At 36.4% G+C, this 23,981-nt stretch overlaps 3 protein-coding genes and 1 long non-coding RNA gene across 4 annotated transcripts; 1 reads left to right on the top strand and 3 right to left on the bottom strand.

Annotated features, from left to right (window-relative positions):
* Positions 1–1,667: 1,667 nt before the first annotated feature.
* On the bottom strand, positions 1,668–3,452 carry LOC138750147 (homeobox protein Hox-A4-like). Its single transcript, XM_069912285.1, has 2 exons — positions 2,981–3,452; positions 1,668–2,652 (listed from the first exon to the last, which is right to left on the bottom strand). Exons 1-2 carry the CDS (start codon positions 3,375–3,377, stop codon positions 2,333–2,335), a joined length of 717 nt encoding a protein of 238 aa, XP_069768386.1. The 5' UTR covers positions 3,378–3,452; the 3' UTR covers positions 1,668–2,332.
* An 8,382-nt stretch (positions 3,453–11,834) lies between these two features.
* On the top strand, positions 11,835–21,924 carry LOC138750150 (uncharacterized). Its single transcript, XR_011349120.1, has 2 exons — positions 11,835–12,107; positions 21,241–21,924. It is a non-coding gene; the product is annotated as an uncharacterized lncRNA (long non-coding RNA).
* Positions 14,856–17,011, bottom strand: LOC138750146 (homeobox protein Hox-B5-like). Its single transcript, XM_069912284.1, has 2 exons — positions 16,477–17,011; positions 14,856–15,713 (listed from the first exon to the last, which is right to left on the bottom strand). The coding sequence occupies exons 1-2, from the start codon at positions 17,009–17,011 to the stop codon at positions 15,463–15,465; spliced, it is 786 nt and encodes a 261-aa protein (XP_069768385.1). The 3' UTR covers positions 14,856–15,462.
* Positions 18,740–20,638, bottom strand: LOC138750148 (homeobox protein Hox-B6-like). The gene is made up of 2 exons (XM_069912286.1): positions 20,108–20,638; positions 18,740–19,487 (listed from the first exon to the last, which is right to left on the bottom strand). The coding sequence occupies exons 1-2, from the start codon at positions 20,538–20,540 to the stop codon at positions 19,228–19,230; spliced, it is 693 nt and encodes a 230-aa protein (XP_069768387.1). The 5' UTR covers positions 20,541–20,638; the 3' UTR covers positions 18,740–19,227.
* Positions 21,925–23,981: the final 2,057 nt, after the last annotated feature.

Raw genomic sequence — 23,981 nt, forward strand, 5'->3', positions numbered from 1 at the left:
TGTTAAGCAACAATGGGAGAAGTATTTAAAGAAAGCAGTGATTAATGATTTCAAGTTAATTCTCGCATTTTTATAACCTTTCTGCGTAATGCCTGTGAACTTTGGTTGTATAGCTTGCATTCAAAGTCGTTGGCAGTAGTCAGGCGGAGGATGCAGTATTAGTTTGCCTGTTTGTTATTATTGTCTATGAATAGAGAAAGCAGAACAGCCCTTGCTGAGATTCAAGAATAATTCTTATATTATCAACCAAAATAATTAATTCCCATTGTAATCCAAAATTATGCACCTCCCGAAAATATAATATTTGGAAAGATTACATTTCAGAATGATTCAGTTTCTTGGGACACCCGGGGAAGAGGAAACACAAAACATATATTCATTGGATAGTGAAGATTTTCTCATATAAACGACAGATTGTAAAACCTGCCGTTGTGTCCCAATGAAAAATGTGTTCTTTTTAAAAATAGAACTTTTTCTCTCTTGTCTCTTTTGCTTCAGTTAAATATGCGAATTCTCTTTCATATGTGATTTGCATGATGCAAAACAATGCCCATAAACATTAATTTGAAAAGGACACCTTGAAAAATGCTAAGGTCAATGATATTTTGTATATTACACTTGAAAAAAAATAGTTTGGAGTTTGGGGTAGGATGGGTTAAGGCAGCAGTGAATGCAAAATGCAATTTTGCAACAGAATTTTTTTAAATTCCAGAGCTGAAGCAAAACATGTATAGCAGAGTTTTGTATCATCCAAATAGTTTGTTCCAACACAGATAATTGCATTGTAGCTGAATATATATTCTAGTAAGTTTTTCATTTGGTTTGTGCTGTATTTTTGATCCCCAGATTGCATATGCAATGTGTTATAAGAAAGAAAATTAAAATGAATACAGAGCTTCACTTGACAAAAGAGGTAATTTGTCTTCTTGATTATCTATTTGGTTGTCAAAGCTTGAACTATTACACTGCCCAATCCTTTTCTAATGGAAAAATGCTAAGAGGCAATGTATCAATGTTAGAACAGAGCTTAACTTACAAACGTTTCTAAATAAAAATAAAAAATGGCAAGGAAGCAAAGCAATAAAAAAACAACAACTGATGGCCAAATATGAGATGGAAATCCTCCCCATCTCAGCAATTTTCAAAGATGTTTTGTTATATTGTGCAATGTCACCATATAAGCATGCAGGTGCATAGGCCTCCAACAGTGTCAAAATAAGCATGTATTCATTTTGATATATACCTTCTTGAATATTTGTCTCTGGGCTAAGTCAATGTCTTCGGTATTCACATAGGCCAACTCATACAGCTATATGAGGTTTTAGAAAACCAGAGTTATGATTCAAGAATTTGTCCAACAAACCAGTTAAAAGGGAACAAAATAAAATATAGGCCTTGAATAAATTTATTTTGGTTATTATTATTTGCTCTTATTTTGGTATGGATGAGAGTTGGTACATCTAGAACAATGCAAGGACATAGACTTCTAACAAAATACAAATTCATGTGGTCCACAGTGATGCAGCTACTAAAACGTTCATAGACTGGAATGTCATAAATATGATGATAGGTTAAAACAATTTATCTGTCTAGCTTTCCATTCCACCCCACCCACCCCCCCCCCCCACCCCCACGAAAGCACACTGTGTTAATACAGAGGCCAGAGGAGAGTATTGTATCCTGGCTGTACAAGTCACATGCAACATTTTAATAATCACTTTAAATAACTTTGCTGACATAATTTATACCTACAGAGGAATTTTACATGTTTTCATTTAAGTCCAACTACATACATTTTATTGGCACCGAATGTAATATATTTGGGATCAAAACATCTGAGGATATGGAGTATATATCAGTGTAATAACCCAAAGAAAATACCCAAAGTATTTATTTTTGTGAACCCCGTTGGAAAATGACTCCAAGAGTAAAAACACAAGGGTCATCTTGCCGAACTGTTTCAACATTCTTGCTGCAGAATTTGTTTTTGTGCAAATAAAAGACTGTTTGTCATCCCAGGTTGATGAAACGGAGCCTCATTTATTAAAGTGTTCATTTGCTGTCGAGGTAATCGTTGGCATAGAGTTCATCTTTTGTACCACCAAGTAAACATGACAAATGGGGAGACTTTGGCGTGATTAAGACGAATCTTTGCCATTCTCTTCTGAAAACTGCAATCTACAATATTACAGGCTGAGGTGGGGGAAGGATGAGAGAATTTGGTAAAATCAGAGTATTTACAGTTTAGACTTTGCCATTGTAAATAAACAGTCCTTCAGACAACATCCTATGCTTCTGCGCGCATCTATAAATTTCCATCCCAAAAAGGCAGCTATAATGTGGCTGATGGTTCATTTGGCTCCTGATTCTGAGAGCTTCCTTGCGATTGATGACTTTCAGAGGACGAGGAGCATGTAGAAGACCTGATTTTGGTATTTGGCAACTTTTGGTCCTTTTTCCATTTCATTCGCCTGTTCTGGAACCATATTTTTATCTGTCGTTCTGACAGGCAAAGAGAATGGGCTATTTCCTCCCTGCGTCTCCGGGTTAGGTACCGATTAAAATGGAACTCCTTTTCCAGCTCTAGAACTTGCTGTTTCGTGTAAGCAGTGCGGGAGCGTTTTGGTTCCCCTCCTTTGTAATTAGGGTTCACTGAACAAAAAGCAACAACACAGAAATAACTGACTGAACACCACAAATCTTACAAGGAAAAGAGCTAGAACACTTAAAATAAGCATTAGCAAAAAAATTGTAAAACTTCACGACTATCATTAACCGCCGTTCAAAGGGACCTGAGCGCCTAGGACACAACACATCAAAGGAGCATGGCCAGAAGTGCAATTGTACTGCAATAAAAATTTATGGAGGCAGTCATTACTGACCTCCAGATAGGCGATCGTAAATCTAAAGAATAGCTATTTACAATGGGTGAAATAGATTCTAGGCTTTCAGTGGTAAAAAGCCCAAGCAAGCGACTCACCAGAGTTTATATGTAATTTCTTCATCCACGGATAAACCAAGGGCTCCTTAGAACAAGGAGTGTTTTGGTTGCTGAAGTTCTGGCTGCAAGACACACTTGTGACCGAGATACACTGCTGGCCATGCTTGGCTAAATGCGTTTGAAGGCCGATCTGCGATTGTATGTGGCCCCTTGGCGCCACGATTTGCTCGCCCGAGCGCTGCAGCTTGCTGCAAGAGGAATAGAGCTGCTCGCTGTACGCTGACCGAGAGTACATCGCCTCATGCTGGAACCCGGGCTCCCGTGCCCGGGTATAGTAATCCGGAGAATTGCTTGGTAGGTAATTGTTCTGTGAATATTCTTCACACGGTGGAAATTTAGGGTTCACATAGTTAGAGTTAATCAAAAACGAATTCATGACCTTTAATATCCGAAATGCAAAGTAACTCAATTTTTTTTCTAACCCTACTGTTTTTCCTGTTCCCTAAACCCTCCTACGTTACTGTCAAGTGAACGAAGTTAGGCGCTCATGTGACACAGGTAGCCAATCGTAAGGTCCGTTCGATTCCCGGATAAGGAAATAGAATTGAACGCCGAATGTTCTCCAGCTTGTCCTCGAAACAGTTTCTGATTGCATATTTTTTTTTTACTTTTTACTTTTTTTTAAATCATAAAACATAACAAGTTTACCAATAGGTCTGTCTTGTATCAAGCCCGTTAAAGACGCTTAAAATCGGCCAATTGTGCCTAAGCTACGTGTATTAAAAGTTTGTTGCTAGTTCACAACACTACAAAAAAAATCATTTTTATATAATACATAAAGTGAAAATTTGTGTGTTCAGAATCTATCCATACATCGGAAAACTTTTTGTAATCGCCTTGCTAATGCCTTTACGGAGCTTGGGGTGGGGTGGGGGGGAGAGGTGTGGAAGGTGTCTTGGTTGCCAAAGATGAAGCGGACTGCTTTGGATCAATAGAAAATTCATCAACTAATTAACAGAACCACAATCCACAAATTACATTTAGCAGCTCATTAGACGGGCGATTTTCACCGAGAACAACCCTAAAAAACGATTCCACTCGATCCATATAACTAAGAAAAATATCACAGGTGGTAACCAATTGCTAACAACTTAACGAACTCATCCTCGTTCGATTAAAAGCAATCGCAAAATGAAGAAGGGCTGTTAAAACACGTTTGTCTCTTTATTTCATTGAACGACTTTCGTTGGCTTAAATTAAAAATGTTCAACATTTTGCCATAAGCAGCAACATGCTGTCATCTGTGATATCGCCATGCCTGTAAATTTCGGAGATTTGACACAGAAAACTTTGATGTTTCATTTAAAACGATAGCCATTAAACTAAGAAGAAAATGCAAATAACTGGAATAAAATAATTGAAGATGTTCATAGATTTATATTTACTGTAGTTCACACACCAATTTATATGAATGGCGGTTCTGAAATTATTAATCTTCAAATCATAACAAATAATTTAATTCTGACAATTTCTAAACGCAGGAATGCGCGGGATTATCGAAAAAGGTAACACTTACATTCCATATTTAAATGGCTTAACCTAAATAACACGAGTGCTAAGAATTGTTGCAGCAAGAGGGGGTAAAGAAAAAAAGAACAACCCGCCATTACAGGCAGGAAGCTCAACTGCACAACCAAGTAGATAAACATTATCATTCGACGGAAACATATTCTTCTGTCTTCAGGGTGAATGTTGTTGCGTTTGTGTCGACTACATACTCCCCTAGATACGAATTTGTGACCATAACTTTGTCAACACAAATTCGGATCTACAGGGTATATATAGAGGACAAACATATTTTCGGCATTTTTGTAGCCCAGGAATGTTAAAGAGCTTCCATGACAATGAACATACACTACTGAACTAAGTGCTCGTACAGATGTGTTATGAATATGTATCTACACATCCTGAGAGTTCATTTGTTTCTAACCTTTCAGTGATTGTAATGCAGTTTTTGCATATTATTTTTAATATCAAAATGCGAGTTGCACGGTTTTGAAGATTAAAACCGGTTAATTCTGAACAAATATTTCTGTAAGTCCTAAAATATTCTTTTAAGGGACAACTTCGAACAATCATTTTGGCGAACCTCTTGCGTTTGTATCAAATAATTGAGAAAGAGACCGTCATGTGTATTACTTTTCAAAATATTTATATTAAAATTATACCAGAGCAATGGATTTTTTTTCACTCAGTGGCTCTATATCCCTTATAATTTATAGTTGTTTAACATGTGGCCCAAGTAGTGGGAACTAAACGGGCAACTAAATTAACCTTATACTATTCAAGACAGCAAAGTGTGTGACAGCCCCCCACCTCCCCCCCCCCCCCCCACAATTGAATGAGATTGACTACAAGATTAGATATGAGAAACTATGTGAATCTATTTGCGACGGATACTTAATTCTTAGATACCAATCTTTTTTGTAGCTAGGAGGAATGTTGTTTACGACATGCAAAGTGTGGTAAATAGACATATTTCCGATGATAGCAATAAAATATAAAAACATAAGGAGACTTCACTCCTTCGCATATGAAAAGAGTTCATGACTTTAAAATAAAAGAAAACTTCCCTCACACGGGTCTAACCGCGGTAATGTTAACGACAGATTAAAAACATCCTTAAACGCAAGAATAGAATTTTGTGCTATTTATTTTTGGCAGTCAATCATGGCCCGTGCAACTGTGAATTTATGCAGTTAGAAAGTACGCACATAAGCTGTTCAAAAGAACATTTTCAGAAAAGATACTCTGATCTCTGTTTAACTCCCTGCAATAAAACCGAACACATTTCGGAAGTTTGGAAGAGGAATATATTTACTGTTCCCCATCTGCTCTGCATTTCAAAGGAATCTTACTATAGATTGCTATACTAACAGAGGATGCAAACAGCAGCGGAATGGGGGAGGACTTTTCCCTCCTATTTTTGGCCTGTCATTGGGGAAATGAATCGCATGCTTCGATCCTCGACCCTACTGTAGAGAAGGACTCACTACTGCCAATAATAGTGACTTCAATGAACATGCAAATATTGTCAACACGCAAAACATTAAAAAAAACAGCATTAATATTGTTCATATCATTGGAGACAGTGACCATTAAATGATTGCAATTAATTTAGAATTACCAATGTTAAGAGCACGTATTTTTTGCATTCACACTTCATACTACCACACACACACACACACACACACACACACACACACACACACACACACACACACACACACACACACACACACACTTAAACACTTAAATCCGTCTATAATCACGAATTATACATTACAGGACTCACTGGTTTGGGGCTCTAAAAATTCGAACGGAGAGATCGAAATACCAACTTCAACATAAGCATATTCGTTCTCCTTTGTCTGTTCTTGCACTGATAACATCTAGTTAGAGTAACGCTTTCCAACAGCACTCTATTTTTCCACATTCGAAATGCTTAGCAGTTTTTTAAAAAGTGTCGAGCACCGGCCTGGCGAACATTTTCTCTCCCTCAGTTTTTGCATTAACCTCATACACTAACAGTCTTTGTTAAACACTAAGGCGTGCCGTCGGTCCGTCCGAGTACATTTTAATATGTGTTAGACGCTTTGACCTGATTTTCACCCCACTCTTGGACTCTCCCCCTCCACGAGTTCTATAGTATGGAGAGGTCTCTCAGTCATATTCAATTTTGCTCAGGTCATTACGTTTGAGAAAAATAGCAAGGCAGAAGTTTACCCAAACCAGTGTGAAGGCGCTGGAAATGAGCTCAAGCATATCATGGTCTGTGATTTCATTAGCATCAAATATTTATTATAAAAGTCACATTTATTGTCTTCCTCTACATGCGCAGTTTATAATTTGAATAACAAAAACAATTAATAGCTCTGCTTTCTCGTGCAAGTTTAGTTTGCACGAATATATAATATACTCGTTTTTACAGTTACGTTTTCCATATATTTCATTAAATTATCCCGAGTAATATCCATAGATAAGTCATCAATCAAATTATAAGACCCAACTCATTTATGTATGCACTAAAACGAATTAATTTAGTTTCTTGAAAATAATTGTTTTAACGTTGTAATAATCTTATTCGACACTACACCCTCCAGATAAATTTCGCCGAATATTTCGACGAAGTCAAATCCAAAGACATTCATTTGCTATTTTATTTTTTCATTGATGCGTGCTCTGTCTTCTGATCAATTCGCAAATTGGCGTTGGCAGACGTTGATCAGTACAAAATAAAAATCAGATGAAACATTTTCGCCATTTTTGGATTATAATGTGAACATTTCTATTTTGTTTGAAGAAATATGGCGAGTGTGCTAATTAAGATATGGAAAGTAGAGCCTTTATTGCATTCAAGTTTCGGGCAGCAAGCTCACCACAAATAGTAATGTGATTTAAAGGTTTTCTTGGAAGGAGGTTGTCCTAAAGGAGAGGCATACACGGTAATTAAAATATTTATATTGTTGTTGAATAGAGAATGAAGAGGTAGAGCTCATCTAATTTTCCTTAAACCAATGTGGCATGATTTCTAACCATTTAGGAGGAGACAAATTTCTAATATAATGTCCCCTCCGAAATTATGCACATTCGACCATGCAGTACGTCCTCCCTTGTGGTCTAGATCATGAATTGGAGTGGAATTTAAATCCATAATCTTATGATTTGTTTATCAGAAAATATAAAATACTCGACGTGATTTATCATTTTCAGAAGAAAATAAATATAATTGACGGTGAAAAATTGAACATTATGTAGATTGTGTTTTATCACTGGAATTAACAGATGAAAATCTTTTTAGTTTAAAAAGGAATATTGTTGCATCACTGAGAGGGGTTTTCAGAGGTCACAAGCAAGAAGTATAAATGCAAAATCTTTATTTCTATAATGCGGAACTGTTGCATAATACACGCCACACACATGATCAAATCATTGCCAAATTCCATTGAAACCATTTTGTTTAATCCATGGTAATTGAAAAAAAATCAATTGCCTTTGTGGGCGCTGAAGAAAATGGAGAAATTGATTATTTAAAGGTTGCTTGCCTCAAGTTTTTCTTTAATCTTCCATCAACGGGATGGTTTGGTAATGGAACTCTAAGTTGCCCACCCAAAATGTAAACACTCGAATGTAAATCTTTTTTGTTATATTTACTTTGAACAAATTTATCGCAGAGCAAAAGTACTGCGAAAAGATTTTAAACTCTTCCAAGCGCAGAACCCAGGACAACAAGCTGCCTTGCAGACAGATTTAAATGCTTTATTTAAAGTGGTTGACCTATAGTTTGTAAATTCTGTGCAGTGCTTTATTAAAATAGGATATAGGATAAATATCGCTTAATGCTAGTTATAATGCTAATTATATGGAGTTAATATCGAGTTTATTTTTAATCTGATGGAAAGCCTATGAAAACGTAATCATTTTTGCTTCGTAAAACTTGTGGAAAATACTTGATTTTTCAAGGTTGAACATTGATGGATAAATTTCATCCCGGAGATCTAAAGCAACCATTAGGATAGAGAAAGAATACCTAATGCTATATGTCGAAAAATTGAAGAACTAAAATTTGCCTTGTGTTATCGTGCAATATAATTGTTAGGAACGCTGTGGTCTTTGATTCGATGCTTGGTTTGTTTGTTTGTTTGTAATATTTTGTCGAATTCTACGACTCCTCTTTCAGCCATTGGCACTTAGTAATTTCATGACCGTCTGAGCTTGAATCTGGATTTTTAAAAAAAATATTTTCACATCCGTTTGTTTGCAAAATGTTGTCGAATTCTACGACTCTTCTTTCAGCCATTGGCACTTAGCAATTTCATGACCGTCTGCGCTTGAATCTGGATTTAAAAAAAAATTCACATCCGTTTGTAAATGTGCATTTGACGAAATTACATCCCATGACCCGTGACTTACATCCCATGACCCATCGACTATTTGTTTTTTTTTTGTCTTGACACCAACTTCACTAAGACTTTCTATTCCTCGTGGAACTTGACTCTCACATTGTTTTAAAAGGAAGGTTAATTGCATCTACCGAGAATTATTTACCTCCACCCTTTTGTTTTTTTTTTAAAAAAACCGTTTATGGCAATTCCTTCAACCGTGGATCTGGTGATTTCTAATTATTATGCAGTGTGTTTCATGAAAGAAAACAATTAATCCTCTCTCCTTTTGCACAGGTCGCAGTGAGGATAGTTAGCAGTGAACTATCATTCACCCCATTACCACCCACCGTGGCATCACACACATGTCCACCCTTCACCACTTCTACCAACATTTCGAGCCCCTCGCTGTCCGTTGTCTCTCTATCCACGCATCTTATATCACATCGCCAGTATATATTTTGTTGATTTCTAAGCTTTACTTATATATTTTTTTAAAATCTGGGCGTCATGTTTTCATCTAAGCCGATAGAGAAGACCATTGATATCGAACTGAATCTATCTAGACAGACAACATCAAGTTACGCACGACGTAAACTTTTGACCTCCACTTTTTGACCCCTCAGCTATAATGCTGTACTAACAAGCCCCCATAAACAGTTTCAACATCACAATCCTTAGACAGTATTGCTATACAGTTTTGTTTCCCACACAAGGCAAGAATTTAAGCTTAGCGCTCTTTTATTCAATGCACAATTTTGAGAAATCGAAAGATTTTTATTAGTCACTGGAATTTCTTGAAAGTTCGGTTTGGATTCTTTAAGTATGTATTTATTTTCTTTATCCGCAAGGTTTTAATGAATTTCTGCAATTATTGGGTAGGAAAGTATATAGCCTGAAAGGGTGTGAGTTTGGAAGAGATAAATGGCCACTGCACTTTGAAACTTCTGATAATTGTGCATTTTGAGGAGATATCAAACAGACTCCTCCGTCTCTGTTTCGCTAGATTAAGTGGAATGCAAAAACTGGTAAGAAAGAGACGCATCTTGACTATGAACTTGGTCTGAAGCGGGCTCTGGTGGTGAATGCGACATGTTACATGTCTCAACCAGCTCCCCGATTCCATTCATATTTATTTCGAAATCTGCTTTTATTCCGAGTTTTATGATAATAAAATACCAGAGTATGCTTTTCCATATTTTTGTCAACTTGCAAATATTATGCGTTCCATATGGTTAAAGCTGGCAACAAGCAGAATGTCTTTAACCGAGGTCATCAGAAAGCAAATTCCTCAAGAGACGAAATAATAACTAGGATTTCACGTAACGTTTGTCATTGGTTTGTGTGATAATTTGTGAATTCTACATGTGATAGAAAACATAGACCAATTCGGTTAAGCTACGCATTGCAATGCGAATGACAGAGAGAGAAGTGTTGAGATTAGTTCTGATTCTTTGCAGAATTTTTGCCAAAGTAACCGTGTTGTTTTTATTATAAAATATCTCGCTCAATTCTTTAAATATTAGACAACAGTCTACTTTATTTTAGCACTAAAGGTTAACAAATCTCTTGGGTCTTGAGTACCATAAAAACTCAAACCGTGTCGATAATAGAGAGAAAGAAAGCCCCGAAAACATTGAATGGTTTGGAAATGTCATGGCTAGAAAATGTATATTATTATGGAGCTTGATACTAATTATATAATTTTTTGTTTAATTTTGTAATTTATTAAGCGCAAAAGATTCAGCGAAAGTAATAGTATTTTGTAATTTAAGATCTCACCTTATGCCGGTGTTGCGTTCAATTAGATTGTGATTTGTGTGTTGATCTAGCTTAGTTCGTAGGTTTCGGAAGAGGGTGCTGCTTGTGGCCCAAATTGATCTCAGTTGGTGACGGTTGAAACCATGGGGGAAAGTTAATGAAAACGTATGAGATCTGAATGCTTTTATCAGTGCGTCCGCAAGTAGATGTTTAATATGGCGATATAATCATTTGACACATTTATGACTCTATCTGCGATGGTGCGAATGCTTTTTGTTCCTGTCCCCCACTAAATTACAACCTTAACCGAGTGCTTAACTCTATCCAGTGCATATAAATGAACAAGATGCACACCATTTAAAAACCGAAACAAAGAAAATGTATCATGTTTAAACTTTGCAGTTAAAATTATAAGGATGCTTATAGATCCTGTCGTTTCCATGGAACAGATAATTTGCTTGTGATTGTTCCAGGAGCAAATATATCTCAGTAAGCGAGGGGGAGCATTTTCGCTAAAAAAAAAACAAATTATCAATGTTACTCTTGAGCACGAATTTACGTTATCAATGTTTGTGTGTGAGTCGATTTGCAGTGAACAAAAATCTGAGAATTTAAAATACCTTGCCAAAAGATTGAATATATATATTTGATTATATTTTAAAGCTATTTCCTTTCTTTGGTACCCAAATCAATGCTTTTCAACAGAAGGAAGATGTCTAACATACACATAATTCGTGCGGTATGATAGTCAATTTCATCCACTTCGCTATGGCGATCAAATTCAGCTCTTGCGAATTTTACTCATATAACCATATATGAACCATATTTTATTAAAAAGTCGAGAGATTCTTGTACGATTGTAATTATTTATGCTCTATCAGTTTCTTTCACACACTAATCATAAACTATTACACTAATGTATTTCCTGAGCATCGTACCTTTAGATCAGTCTGGGAAAGATAAGTGAAGAACCAAATATGGGACACCACCAAGCATGCAGGATATAGCTGATTGGTGGCAGACTCCCAGATTGACAGAATATTTTTACCTCAGAGGAAAATAATGAAAAATACAAATGTTTACCCCAAACTAGAGGTCTTAAATCGTTTGCGCCTAAAAATAAACACAAAACACATTCATAGCAATTATCGAACTAATCTTTATCCTTTTCTATTTTATTGCAGAACACTGATGGTCAATACTGAGAATAATATGTGAGAAGAAAGGCAAGACCACAATGTATTTCCTCCGTCAACATTTTTTTTCCTCTTTACCCTTTGGATTTCACTAAATATCAGCGCGGAAAAGCAATAAAAAAGAAAACGGGAACGTTTCCAAATTCTGAAAGAAAGAAAACGTTTGACTCCCAAACTAGATTCTAAACTACACACCGGAAACGGAGAGAATTTAAAAAAAACATTGACAGCCGGCTTCGAGGACTATGCACACCAATAATTATCAGGGTGAGAAACGACATTTTCTGATGAGAAATGTCAAAGTATAATTTTTCTCGCGTGTTTCTAGATTTCTCCTTTGACTAGGTTGTGAATGCACAAATAATCTGTAGTATGAACCTCAAAACATGCGGGCATTGGTCAGATTAGCGTGACAGGAAATGTGCAGTAAAGGTGAATACTCCAATGTTACTCTGGATAAAAACACACGGTGACAGCATTCATGCACTGTTACATAAAATAAGAGCTGTCTATAAATTAAAAAAAATCTAACAGCACGATAGAAAGTTAACTGTTGTACTTGTTTGAGGGAATTAATGACTGTGGGATCAAAGAACTTCCGTTTGTGCTAAAAGATTTTTAAGTCATACAAGTTGATGTAACGCCTATTCCCCTTTGTCTCACTTAAACGAAACCCCAATGGAAAATAATTCGTATAAAAATCTATGTAACTTTCAATTAGTCGTACTTGAGAGTTACGTTTCAAAATTATGACATTAATAGAGGCCAAATGTCTATAATTTAAAACTGATAAGAGTTAAAGGTTATACTATTAAAGAGTGATTGAATTTTGATGCTGAATTCTAAACCAAAACCAATATATGGCGCACGATTTATTTCAAACTATGTAACACGTCTATTTATAAGTCGTCTCAGTAGTATTTAGAGACCAAGCCACGAATTTTCAGATCAGATCAATATTTCTGCTGTCCCATTGCTCCCGTTAAGTATATTCATAGTTCATTTTCACCATGACCAAAACTTGTCCAACTCAAAAGATTTGGTACTGAATGTAAGGAACAGGATAATGGGACAGAGGGCCATAGATTTACTGAATGAATAAATGCAGAAACATAGCTGAACTATGTTTCATAACACAAAAATTCCTGCAGTTAAAATTTCCCTTTAAATGATTTTAAAAACTAAATTAAGGCCAAAACGAAAACTCTACAATGGGTGTGGGTCACATTTGCTTCATGGATTATTAAGTTGTGGAAAAAATATACCAAACTGAAATAGCAACTATCACTGCAAACATGTTTAAGTATTTCCAACAATTAGCATATCAACGTGTCTCCCCCCCCATCCCCCCAACCCCCCCCCCCCACAAATACATTCCCTCACACCTATGCCCAATTGCCAATTCCCGCAGATAAAGGCATCACATCCATATTTAAAGGACAAGGCATTTCAATTCCTTAATTGAATGACAGATTTTTAAAAAAAATCTAAGATTTAAACAAGCAAAGTACACAGCTGTTTTATATATACAAAACAAACGAGTTTTTGACCATGCAATAAGTTTTCAAAAGAGGTTATAAGAAAGTGCACCACCAAGATGCCTTTCAAACATCAGAGAATTTATTTATTCAACACAATACATCCCCATCCGCTCTGCGCACACACTGATACCCATTGCAATTCAACCTCTTATCAGTAAAACATTAGGATTATTAAATCTCCTTGAGTAAAGTAAGCAGTCTCTAGGAAGGAGGCCCACTCATCGCGTCCGCCATATATTTACAGTTTCTTTACGGTTTGGGACCCTTTCTCTGGTAAAAGTGAAAACAAAAATACCTTTGAAAGTTTACAAATCCGCATTACTATTAATTAATCGCTTTTTACTTTTGAATGCTGACCGAGGAATGCGAACAGTGTTCAACATAACTTACTTGAAGCTGCACTGCAGTCAGAAAAAGATTTTAATCCTTGTTGGCCTGGTAAAGCAGACCCGTTCGATTCCTCTGGAAGACTCGTCACGTTATACGCGTGTAGGCTGCAAACCCAGCCAGATAAAGTTCAGCGTCACTAACATTATACAGAATGTGAAATATATTGTACCTTGTCAACTTCCCAGAACCATAAAACTAACTTTAACGACCCCACGTGACTTTTGAGAGCCAGTAGGGGTATCTGCCTGCGGTACGGGCGATTTTTACGATCTAACTTTGAGATAAATACCCAATTCATTTGACATCCTAAAGTCATACCGACTTCTTGCATATGCAGTTTTGTATATTCAAAAGGGAAGCATGTACATTGCAAGATAGACCTAAAATTTGCCGTTTGACTTATCTACTATCTATAAGATCTTGGACGTTCTTTTGGTAAGTTGAGTTTAACATAACTAAGGTTTACCTGTGCACCCAAATTATCAAAAGCGTGTAGTATTTTGCACTGACAAACTACAGTATATCTTGTAATTGTTTAAGTCTCTGGATGGATGGCCTAGAAATCAAGTTTCGGAGCCTTTATTTTTACAAGAACGATTTTAAAAAAAAGTCCTTCTGCACTCTTTAAACAGGGTTGTCATACTAAGAAAGAAACAGGTAAACTCCAAAAAAGTTTCATAAATGCCACATTTAAAATAGAGCATGCAAAGAAGAATTGCACGTGCAAAATAACAGCCGTTAGTAAAGTTCCTGATTTAAATGCATTCAGGTAGCGTTAAGTCCTGGTATCATTTCATGAAATTAACATAAAATATAAAAATGTGATGTCAACGATAGATATTAATTGACGAAAAATAATGATGTACATAGGTAAGATAGTGCAAAAGACTTGGGGCAATATTGAAATGGAACACATCATAAGTCATTATATTCGGTCAAATATAGGTATAACCCATGTTTTAGAGATTAAGCAACAAGATGTTAGCTTGCATACTATGAAGACTTTACGCTATAGAGATCATGGATAGTTATGAGAATGTTTAACTTTATTTTGAATTAAGCTACAAACGAATACAAATAGCATATTGGCAACATACTGTTGGAACTAGAAATAGGTGCAATTGACCTCTACAGAAAATATGCAATTTATCACTCAGACTAGGTATAGGCAACTTTATAAACATTTTTTGCATCATTTACAATCATTATAACTCACTAATCTTGCACAATCATCACTGATTTCATAATCTATCAACGTGTATTAACAATGATTAGTTTTCTACAAAGAATTTCCACACACCGACGTTGTTTAAAATCACGGACAGCATTAAGGGCAGGAACTTACAAGTAGATGTATATGTGTCTGAAGTTAATAGTGCAAAAGCAAAGATTTTGTTTTAAACGTGGGGTAGTAAAGAAGACGTATCAATTATAAATAAGTTATAATTTACAATCCATAAAAAAAGTTCTACTTTTCAACAGAGCACTGACACGGACATATATAAGAGAGTAACAAGCACTTAATAGTGAAAGAACAACACATCGGGGGGGGAAAAAACCTATTTGTTAGCGGGATTTCAGAAAATTTTAAGCATTTTTAAAACATTTAAATCACGGGGGAGGGGGTGGGGTGGGAGGAGAGGTGCCTGGTTGTACAGTACTGGTGCATAGTGTCTCTCATGTTTTACACGTTAGGTTTGGAAAGCGCTTGCTCCGGCCGTCATGGTCATACTTTTCAATTTGTTGTCCTTTTTCCATTTCATCCGCCGATTCTGGAACCAAATCTTTATCTGTCGTTCAGAGAGGCACAAAGCTTGAGCAATCTCTATCCTCCGGCGTCGGGTTAGATATCTGTTGAAGTGGAACTCTTTTTCCAATTCCAAGGTCTGAAAACGAGTATAAGCAGTCCTGGCTCTTTTCCCGTCGGGTCCACCCATACCATCTGTTAATAAATACGCATTTTTAAAAATCCATGACAAATTATCTATCCACGAAAATATTCATTTAAAAGAAAAGAAAAACAGTAGATCTTGGATGTTGCAGTATTTCCATCCTCGGGAGCTCTGGACATGCTATGTCAAAATTAAAAATATATGGTCTCCCGTTATCATTTTCCTTTTCATTGTCTGAGTAACCTGTGTCCTGGCAGCTGTGGTTCTATTTACAACACACACACACACACACAGAGGACACAGACTGACAGTCTTCCCGCCTTTCTTTCGCTCTATCATCCTTTCCCTTATACGCACGAAAAAACATACGTACAAACACACGTGCGCACACATTTTTAAAAAGTCAGAAATTGCAAATAGATTCGTGAAAAATGGTTTCCAACAACGATGATTTTTCAAGGTAATACACAGTTCTCTTTGTTATTATTGCTGATCGTGCAGTACAAGCCATAGCTTTATGTGCACCAATTTCTATATATCATAATATTACAGTTTAACCACAGTAAATAGTGTTTTAATTATTACTGAATTTTAATGATTGGCTAATGCGTAATATTTCATGCACATATAAAATTGTGGATTGTAAATTTCAATTCAATTTACAGATGAAGTTTAGTTAAGTTTCTGAAGAGCAATAATAATAAAAAATCCAGTTGTTTAAATTTTGTGTGATCCAGGTTGTATAACAGGTCGCCTTGAATTACCTGACTGCCGAGCAATATTTCGAGTACTAGACAGAAAATGAAAGTATACCATGGGCAATGTGTAGCTTTCTCATCCAAGGAAAGATTTGTGGCTGCTGTTCTGGTGTTGTTGCTTGTGCTGGTTCTTGCTGTGCCCTGGGATGGTTGTTGTTGTTGGCTTGATTGCCTTCTTCAACATCCGAGGATGCTCCGGCCTCGTCCATTTCTGTAAAATTACTTGCTGAATTGGAGGAAGCAGTCGGGTCGGATGGGGAACCCTTGGTTCTGTGACTGTCCTTGCCAGAACAAGAAAGGGGTTCTGGAGATGAGAGGGTGCAGCTCGCTGCTTGTCGGAACCTGGCTTCTGTAGCTGGAGGATACCTTCTGGAGTTTTCTGTATTAACCACTCCAAAGTGGTTAGATGAAGCTGAACGTGTGATGCTAAGGTCCATACCATTGAAGTTGTAGCCGTAAGTGCCTGAATGCATAGTGCCTGAATCCCTGTATGGTCCTTTCTCGGAGCTGCTCGACCCATAGATAAGTAACTGATAATCCGGGCCATTTTGATAGCGACCGGAGAATGAATTTACAAAGTAAGAGCTCATTTTTTTTTTGTTTTTGGGGGGGGGGGGGGTTGATTTGTGCTTGTTAGTCGTTAGAAAGCAGTCCTGCACGATTTTTGATATATTAATGAATTATAGAAATGACTGTACTTCGTCCTCTTCCATGTATACGGCCAAATATGGTGGTGCGAGTCGGAATCACGTGCTTTTGTTGACCAGTCGTAAATTCTCACTGATGACCTCAAGGGGTAATTCATGCTCTATGGTTACAAATAATGCAAGGCTCCAAATGGTGGCCATGTTTGCAGAGTGCTCCACCTACCGGGCTTCGTCAAAATGCACGATTTAAGGTCATTGCTTATCTATTAACATTGGCAATGCATTGATAACCAAACGACAAAAAAATTAAATTTCCCCATGAAGAAAACCATAAATTCCAGCAATGCGTTACGTTTTGCTATCTGTTATGATCATTTTTTGACTATGTGTTTTCTCAAAAATGCTAAAAATAAATGAAAAATGCAAAGCGTGGAACGGCAATTTAATTATCTTCTGATTGAATTGGAAATCACGCTTTATGGTTGAACTTGGAGTGAGCAATTTATTTCGTTTTGACCAGATACATTTAAAAACAATTAACTTGCTAGCCTTGACTACTCAGTTAAATGTACGCAGTAATTGACTTGCGGTCCATGCTATCGACGTCAGCTTTATTATTTGCCACATATTACAGTTTCGATATGTTTGCGAGGATGAATTTCGTTTAGAATCTTAGTAATGTGTGCGCATAATGTATCCTACTTTAGAACTGTCCAGATGTTTTGAAGAAAAGGGAAGAGCAAAATATCGGGAAGTTATAGTTTGTGCCATGTGTGTAGTCATTTAAGTTCTATGAGTTCTATATTTCTAGTATTCTAATTTGAGGTAATTAACTGAAGAATATACACTTCTGAACTACTTTGCATTCCTTTTCCATTCGGAGTTAATATGCTTCCTTGAAATTAGCATGGAATTATCTGATTTATACGCAAGATGGGTCGGATTCATTGTTATTCTTAAGGCACTGATCCATGTTATTTTTTGTTAAACATATTAACTTGGTATCCTTATATGATTTTTAATCGGATCTGTCCAACGTAAGGACCCCCTAGGGCGTTCACTTCCTGGGGGTAACTAAAATCAGTAGTCGGCATTTTATGACAATATGGCATTTGCTTCATATGGAAGGATTTAAACGTTCACTACACTCGGTTTGTTTTAGTTTTGCGAGCATGCATAGCTATAACCTGAGGACATGCGTGCTCAAAACACTATAAAATGCGCCTTAAGACAAAGCACCTTAATTGGAACATATATTTACCAGAACAGCTACCGAGTTTTCATATGATTAGGCAACAACTAATAAATAATAAAACAGGTGAAACAATTATATTAGTTGGTAAAACCAGCAATGTCCTTCGTTCTTTCTCTCTGATAAACTATCAACGGTGATTGTGAACCCTGAAGATTTGGTTAACTATCGCTGATCAATGTTTATTTGACCCGGTCTGGATTTTTTTTAAGGAGCAGTGAGATGATTATGGGAATAAAATATACCGAGATTCGGTCAATCCATAAGTAGCCATATTGAAAATTAACCTCCATCATATCATTTACGCGCAATACGATCACTCACTGATTTTTTAAAGAAAAACTTTTATAATAATTACGGACAAGAAATCTTCATTTTCCAATTAAAAAAAATTACACATGCTTGGTTACGAAAATTACTGAATTCTTGAAACATTTGATTTTATTTCCCTTGCTTGGTTACGAAAACAATTCAAAATACAATATTACACTTCAATGAGTAATTTGTATACACACTCACACACAATTCCTCACACGCACGCATACAAATATAAAATAAATCAATAGTGTTCATAGTGCACAAATAAGATGTTGCACAAACCAACATACATCCAAATGAACTAGAGATCTGAGACCAACAACAAAAATCACAATATTGCAACACCTCAAATGAGATATAGAATTCGTGAGCTACACCTAGTGTTTCTTTTAAAATATTGACATCAATGGCTGCCTGGACAGATCAAAGGAATGCATAACTTCATAATACATTTTACAACAAATACAGAAATGTACATTTCCACTGCGCAATGGCAAACAAAATGTAAACGTAATATTTATTATTCTTTCCTTTTGTAAAATAAAGAACTGCATAGCGTTCCCTTCCGAACTATTTTTTAATGTTGTTTTCATTTTGTGGACTTTTCTTCTGTTTCTTCTCCGCTTAGTTGCGAGTTGCTGAGTAAATTTTTCTCCTTTTTCCATTTCATGCGCCGGTTTTGGAACCAGATTTTGATCTGCCGTTCAGTGAGGCAAAGGGCATGTGCAATCTCTATTCGGCGTCTCCTGGTCAAGTAGCGGTTAAAGTGGAACTCCTTTTCGAGCTCCAGAGTTTGATATCTAGTGTAGGTTTGCCGCCCGCGCCGTCCGTTCGGATTAAACGCTGAAGCTTCAGAAAGAATGTGAAAAAAGAGAGGGGAGGGGGAGGGAGAGGGAGAAAGAGTATTAATATTACATTTAATATTGAAATTGTACAGAAGTGGCCAAATTAAACACAGATAGCAATGGACATTGCAGGATTATTGTTTATATGTTTTATGTTTTAAAGTAGCATGCTGGTTGACGACCATTGGTTCTGAATCACAAAATAATGATTTTTATTAATTGCTCAGCTTCATTCTGTTATAGTAAGATGCTCTAACCAATCGGCCTAGCAAATGGACATTATAATACTTAAGGAGAGAGGATGGAAAAGGAACTGATTGTGAGGCATCTTTACTGGAGGTTGATGTTCCATATGTTTATATTCATATAGTAATATGTTTGTGCACATAAATATATTAATCTTATGAACCAGATGTTGAATTTTAATTAATTATTCAGAGAAGTGTCAATTCATAATTTAAGGTGAAACCCGAGACAGTAAAATGTATATCGGTCTTGTACTCATTTCATGTTAAAAAAAATATATCTCTTGTAACAAAAAGGGTGATTGAACCAATTTCTTAATCATGTTCTTCCTGCCTTTATTCAATGTGTACGTTGAAAAGTATTAAAATGCAGACTTACCACCACTAGAGTTCATTCTTTGCATCCAGGGATATACGGGGAGCGAATTCTTCTGATCATCCACTTCTTCGTATAAAATTCTGTTTTGCGTGCACTCCGATTTGCGTCGTTCGGGGTTGAAATGCGATGGGTCTTCCAGTGAGTGGTATTTGGAGCTGGTGGCTGAGGCGCCGCAAGGAGGGTCTTTTTCACGATAAAAACTGGGCACACCATAATCGCAGGATGTCCGATTGCACCCATATGGCCCGTTGGTTTGTTGGTAGTAAGAGGGTGATGGGTAGCTTTTATCTTGCATGTCTGTAGCCCCATATGTGGCCGGATAGTGTCTTAAAGGGTCGTAACCGGAGGAATATAACGGAATCTGTCCGAGGAAAGACTCCTGACCACTAGCTAGAGTCACCGGGAAAGTGGAGTTAACAAAATACGAACTCATTTGTTGGCTGTGCTGTGTTATGATTTGTTGTGTATTAGTCCAAGTGCCTGTGCTATTAGCAGTTAGCAAGATGGGTTTGATTCGGGATGGCCAAGTGCCAGAAAGGACAGCAGGAAATATAACCATCTGATCATCTACTGACCAATGGCAATACTGTTTGATAGGAAAATAGCACCCATGAGGGACTTATCCATGAATCAGAGACGCTAGCAGAGAACGGCACATGTGATGAGAAAAGTCCCAAACAGAGACGTGGAGGGGGTGGGGGAATCAACCGAAATACAGCGTCTTTCGATTTACTCCGTAAAGAAAAAAAATTAAAATGCAGAAGAATGCGCAAAGTTCGGCATCCAATTAACATTAATTTTCACGCATGTGTAAACAACGAAACAATCTGTCCACCCAGACTAAACAAACAAGCAGAATAAAACCCTTCCAGTATTGGGAGAAACAGATAATAATTCACTAATCACATTAACTCGTTTTTATTGTTTTATTCTTTTACAATCAGATTTTTAAACTGCCCCGCGTTCATTTTGATTGTGTTATTAGAGATTAATTCGACGTGTTTTATTACCATTAATAGTTCCAATTCACAGTAATTTAGCAAAGCGATGTTCGCATAGAGTACAGTATATCGGTGGATGTGTGTTCTGCAATCAAAAGTTCCTGATAGCGGTGTATTGTGCTTTTGTTGCAGTTTGTTCTCTGGGTAAGAATGTGATTCAGCGATGGGGTTAACTTTGAGCTACACGATAAAAAGAATGAAAACATCAACGTCCAATATTTAATTGAAACCACAAAACGAACGGAAGAATCTTCCAAAGAGAAAAGCCAACGAACCAAATACCCGAAATGGAATCAAGAGCAGAACATAACACAATCACTAGCTCTCAAGAAGATGAACATTTATGCTTTAAACTTCCCAGAATAACATCCAACCCGTTACCTCGCTTTCTTCATAAACGTTTGCTCCAAATCAAAGCTACTCATCAAAACAAAAATAAGATTAAGATCTGTTGAGGCCCTAAAGGTTTGAGCATCGGTCGCCTTTCTAAAACAACGTTTCTGCGCCCAAAGGCGACATGTACTGTACAGTATTTACCGGTAAAATTATTCTTAAATATTAACTTTTTTTTCGCAGAAGTGTGCTCCTTTTGAGACTCGTTCCGTCCAGTTAACGATGAATGTACGATAAATGTTTTCACTTAGGTTCAATACTTCAAAGCTACTGGGTGATTTTGGATCTGTGCTTTGCCCCCAAACGGATACAGTAATTGAAAGAGAAGTGCCAGATAGCTCTTCTAATTTCTACATTAGATATTCTGTTCTACCGCACTCTTCAAATGCCTCTTGTGCCAATAAAATATTTTTTGCATTTTAATTATGAATTTCGTCCTGTGTATTTTTGTAATTGCGGTTATTGCAGCTGTGCATGCGTACATTTGTATTGGACTAGTGTAATTCACCATACGGTTTTTATTTTGAAGGTGCACACACATGCATTCATCTATGGGATCGTGATCTCTAAAAAACGATAACATTTGGCCATTCCGTCTTTATATTGAAACATAAATATTTTTAAAGGTATAGTTGTTTATTTGTTTTAATTATTGGATATTACTAGAGAGTTTTTAATGGGGTTTAGGGATTTTTAGGAGCTCTTCTGTATCGTACCTCTGCCTGGTTTCAAATATCTGTTTTGAAGAATCATAAACTGGCTGATGAGCACGTGGCACAAATTAAAGGAAGGCTTCTCTCTGGTCCTCATCCAATTTATTGTTCTAGAAACAAATCTGTTTTAGCAGAGCGAGAATACAAATTTCGAGACCACGCCATAAAAGTTCTCTGTCAAAAGGATTTCGAACAAGATGTCATCTCTTGAAATGACGATGTCTGGATTTAAATCAAAGCCAGAATCTATATCAATCCCATTGTTTTAAAATAGAGTACCAGGGATGAGAAGTGTACACACGTTTTGCAGCTAATCAAATTATATTAGTACATAAAGAATCCGATTGAAATAAAATGCTATCTGATGCTGTTGTCTTTATCTAATGCTACTATATTTGTTTCCCTTCTGAATAAATATATCCAAAGCGGACAGTTTCATTGTAAAATTAGTTTAGACTGAATGTATTTATCGTTTCATTTTGTTAAGATTAGGCCACACTGCATGTTGAAAGCCATGCCGATTATTGCTAGTAGTAAACTTGCTCTCTGAATAATATCGATTTCATTTTATATATTTAAACAAACAAGCTTAACACAAGCAGAACTGAGAAGGAACAAACGAGATAATTACTTCAATGCACATTTCCAAATACTGAATTTTCATTGAAATATATCTCTTCTAAAAAAAATCATTTAAATTGTAACTTTTGATGTAGGCCCATTTTTAATGCAAAGGTAACACATATTTTGTGCCCTTTTCAGTTGAGAACTTTTTTCAGCTACTGAAAATCATAATTAACTTTTTGTTATCAATTTCAATATATCTACATGAGGAAATTAGTACCTTCTTTCAAGGTGCGAGGACCGAAAAGTGTTGTGAAAATAACAATTGATGGAACATTAAAGCCAGAAGTTCGTTTACAGTAGATCTGGTTACTTTTTTAAATAGCAGTCCTTGAACATAACACAATTCAATATCAGCCCAGAAAACAGCAAATTTGGCACAAGCTATCAAATTGCTGCTATTAGATTGTAATAAGGAATTTGCTTCATAGATATCTGTTTAAAAATTACTGATAGAAGTCAAAATTCGATATAAAAATTTTCGGTACCGTCCGAATTTTCAATTATGTTTATTTAATATGATTTGGATGCCATCATATTGCCGAACGTTGGTTGAGAGACGCCAACACTCAGCATTTGTTTTTGGAGATACCACTGCAAAAAGATTGCAAGATAAAGCTTTCCTTTATGAAGTTAGATTATCTGTTTGAATAAAATGGGTAACAGGACACATTGCAAATATAAGTCGTCGATTTCTGTCAGTGTAAATGTTGCGTTGATGGGAACATAAATATTATTTTTGCCGTTGAAAGCAAATACTGATAATAAAAATACATATTTACAGCTTGAAGCTGTCTTTTGTGTTGTTTTTAATTGCTTCTCCTTTATTTTTGTGAGGTGACGTGTGTGTATGTGTACACTGTCATATGCCATATGTGTGTATCTTTGTTTTTGTATGTATACGCGCGCCTCTGTGTCTGTGTGTGTGTGGGTGTGTGTGTACCTTCGGGGTGCCTATGTGCAAATAATTTTTTTTTTCATATGGTACAGATAAAATGCAGTCTCTTCACTTTACTTCTTATGGTTTGCTTTTTCCAGAACATTAGAACGCAAGGTGGCAGCAGAAAGCAACAAATCCATTCTCTCCGCCCCACTCCCATGGCACACACCCCGCCCCCCCCACAAACCTGCTTGATATATAAT

The sequence above is a fragment of the Narcine bancroftii genome (assembly GCF_036971445.1).
Source record: "Narcine bancroftii isolate sNarBan1 chromosome 12 unlocalized genomic scaffold, sNarBan1.hap1 SUPER_12_unloc_2, whole genome shotgun sequence".
In the NCBI taxonomy this organism is placed as follows: domain Eukaryota; kingdom Metazoa; phylum Chordata; class Chondrichthyes; order Torpediniformes; family Narcinidae; genus Narcine; species Narcine bancroftii.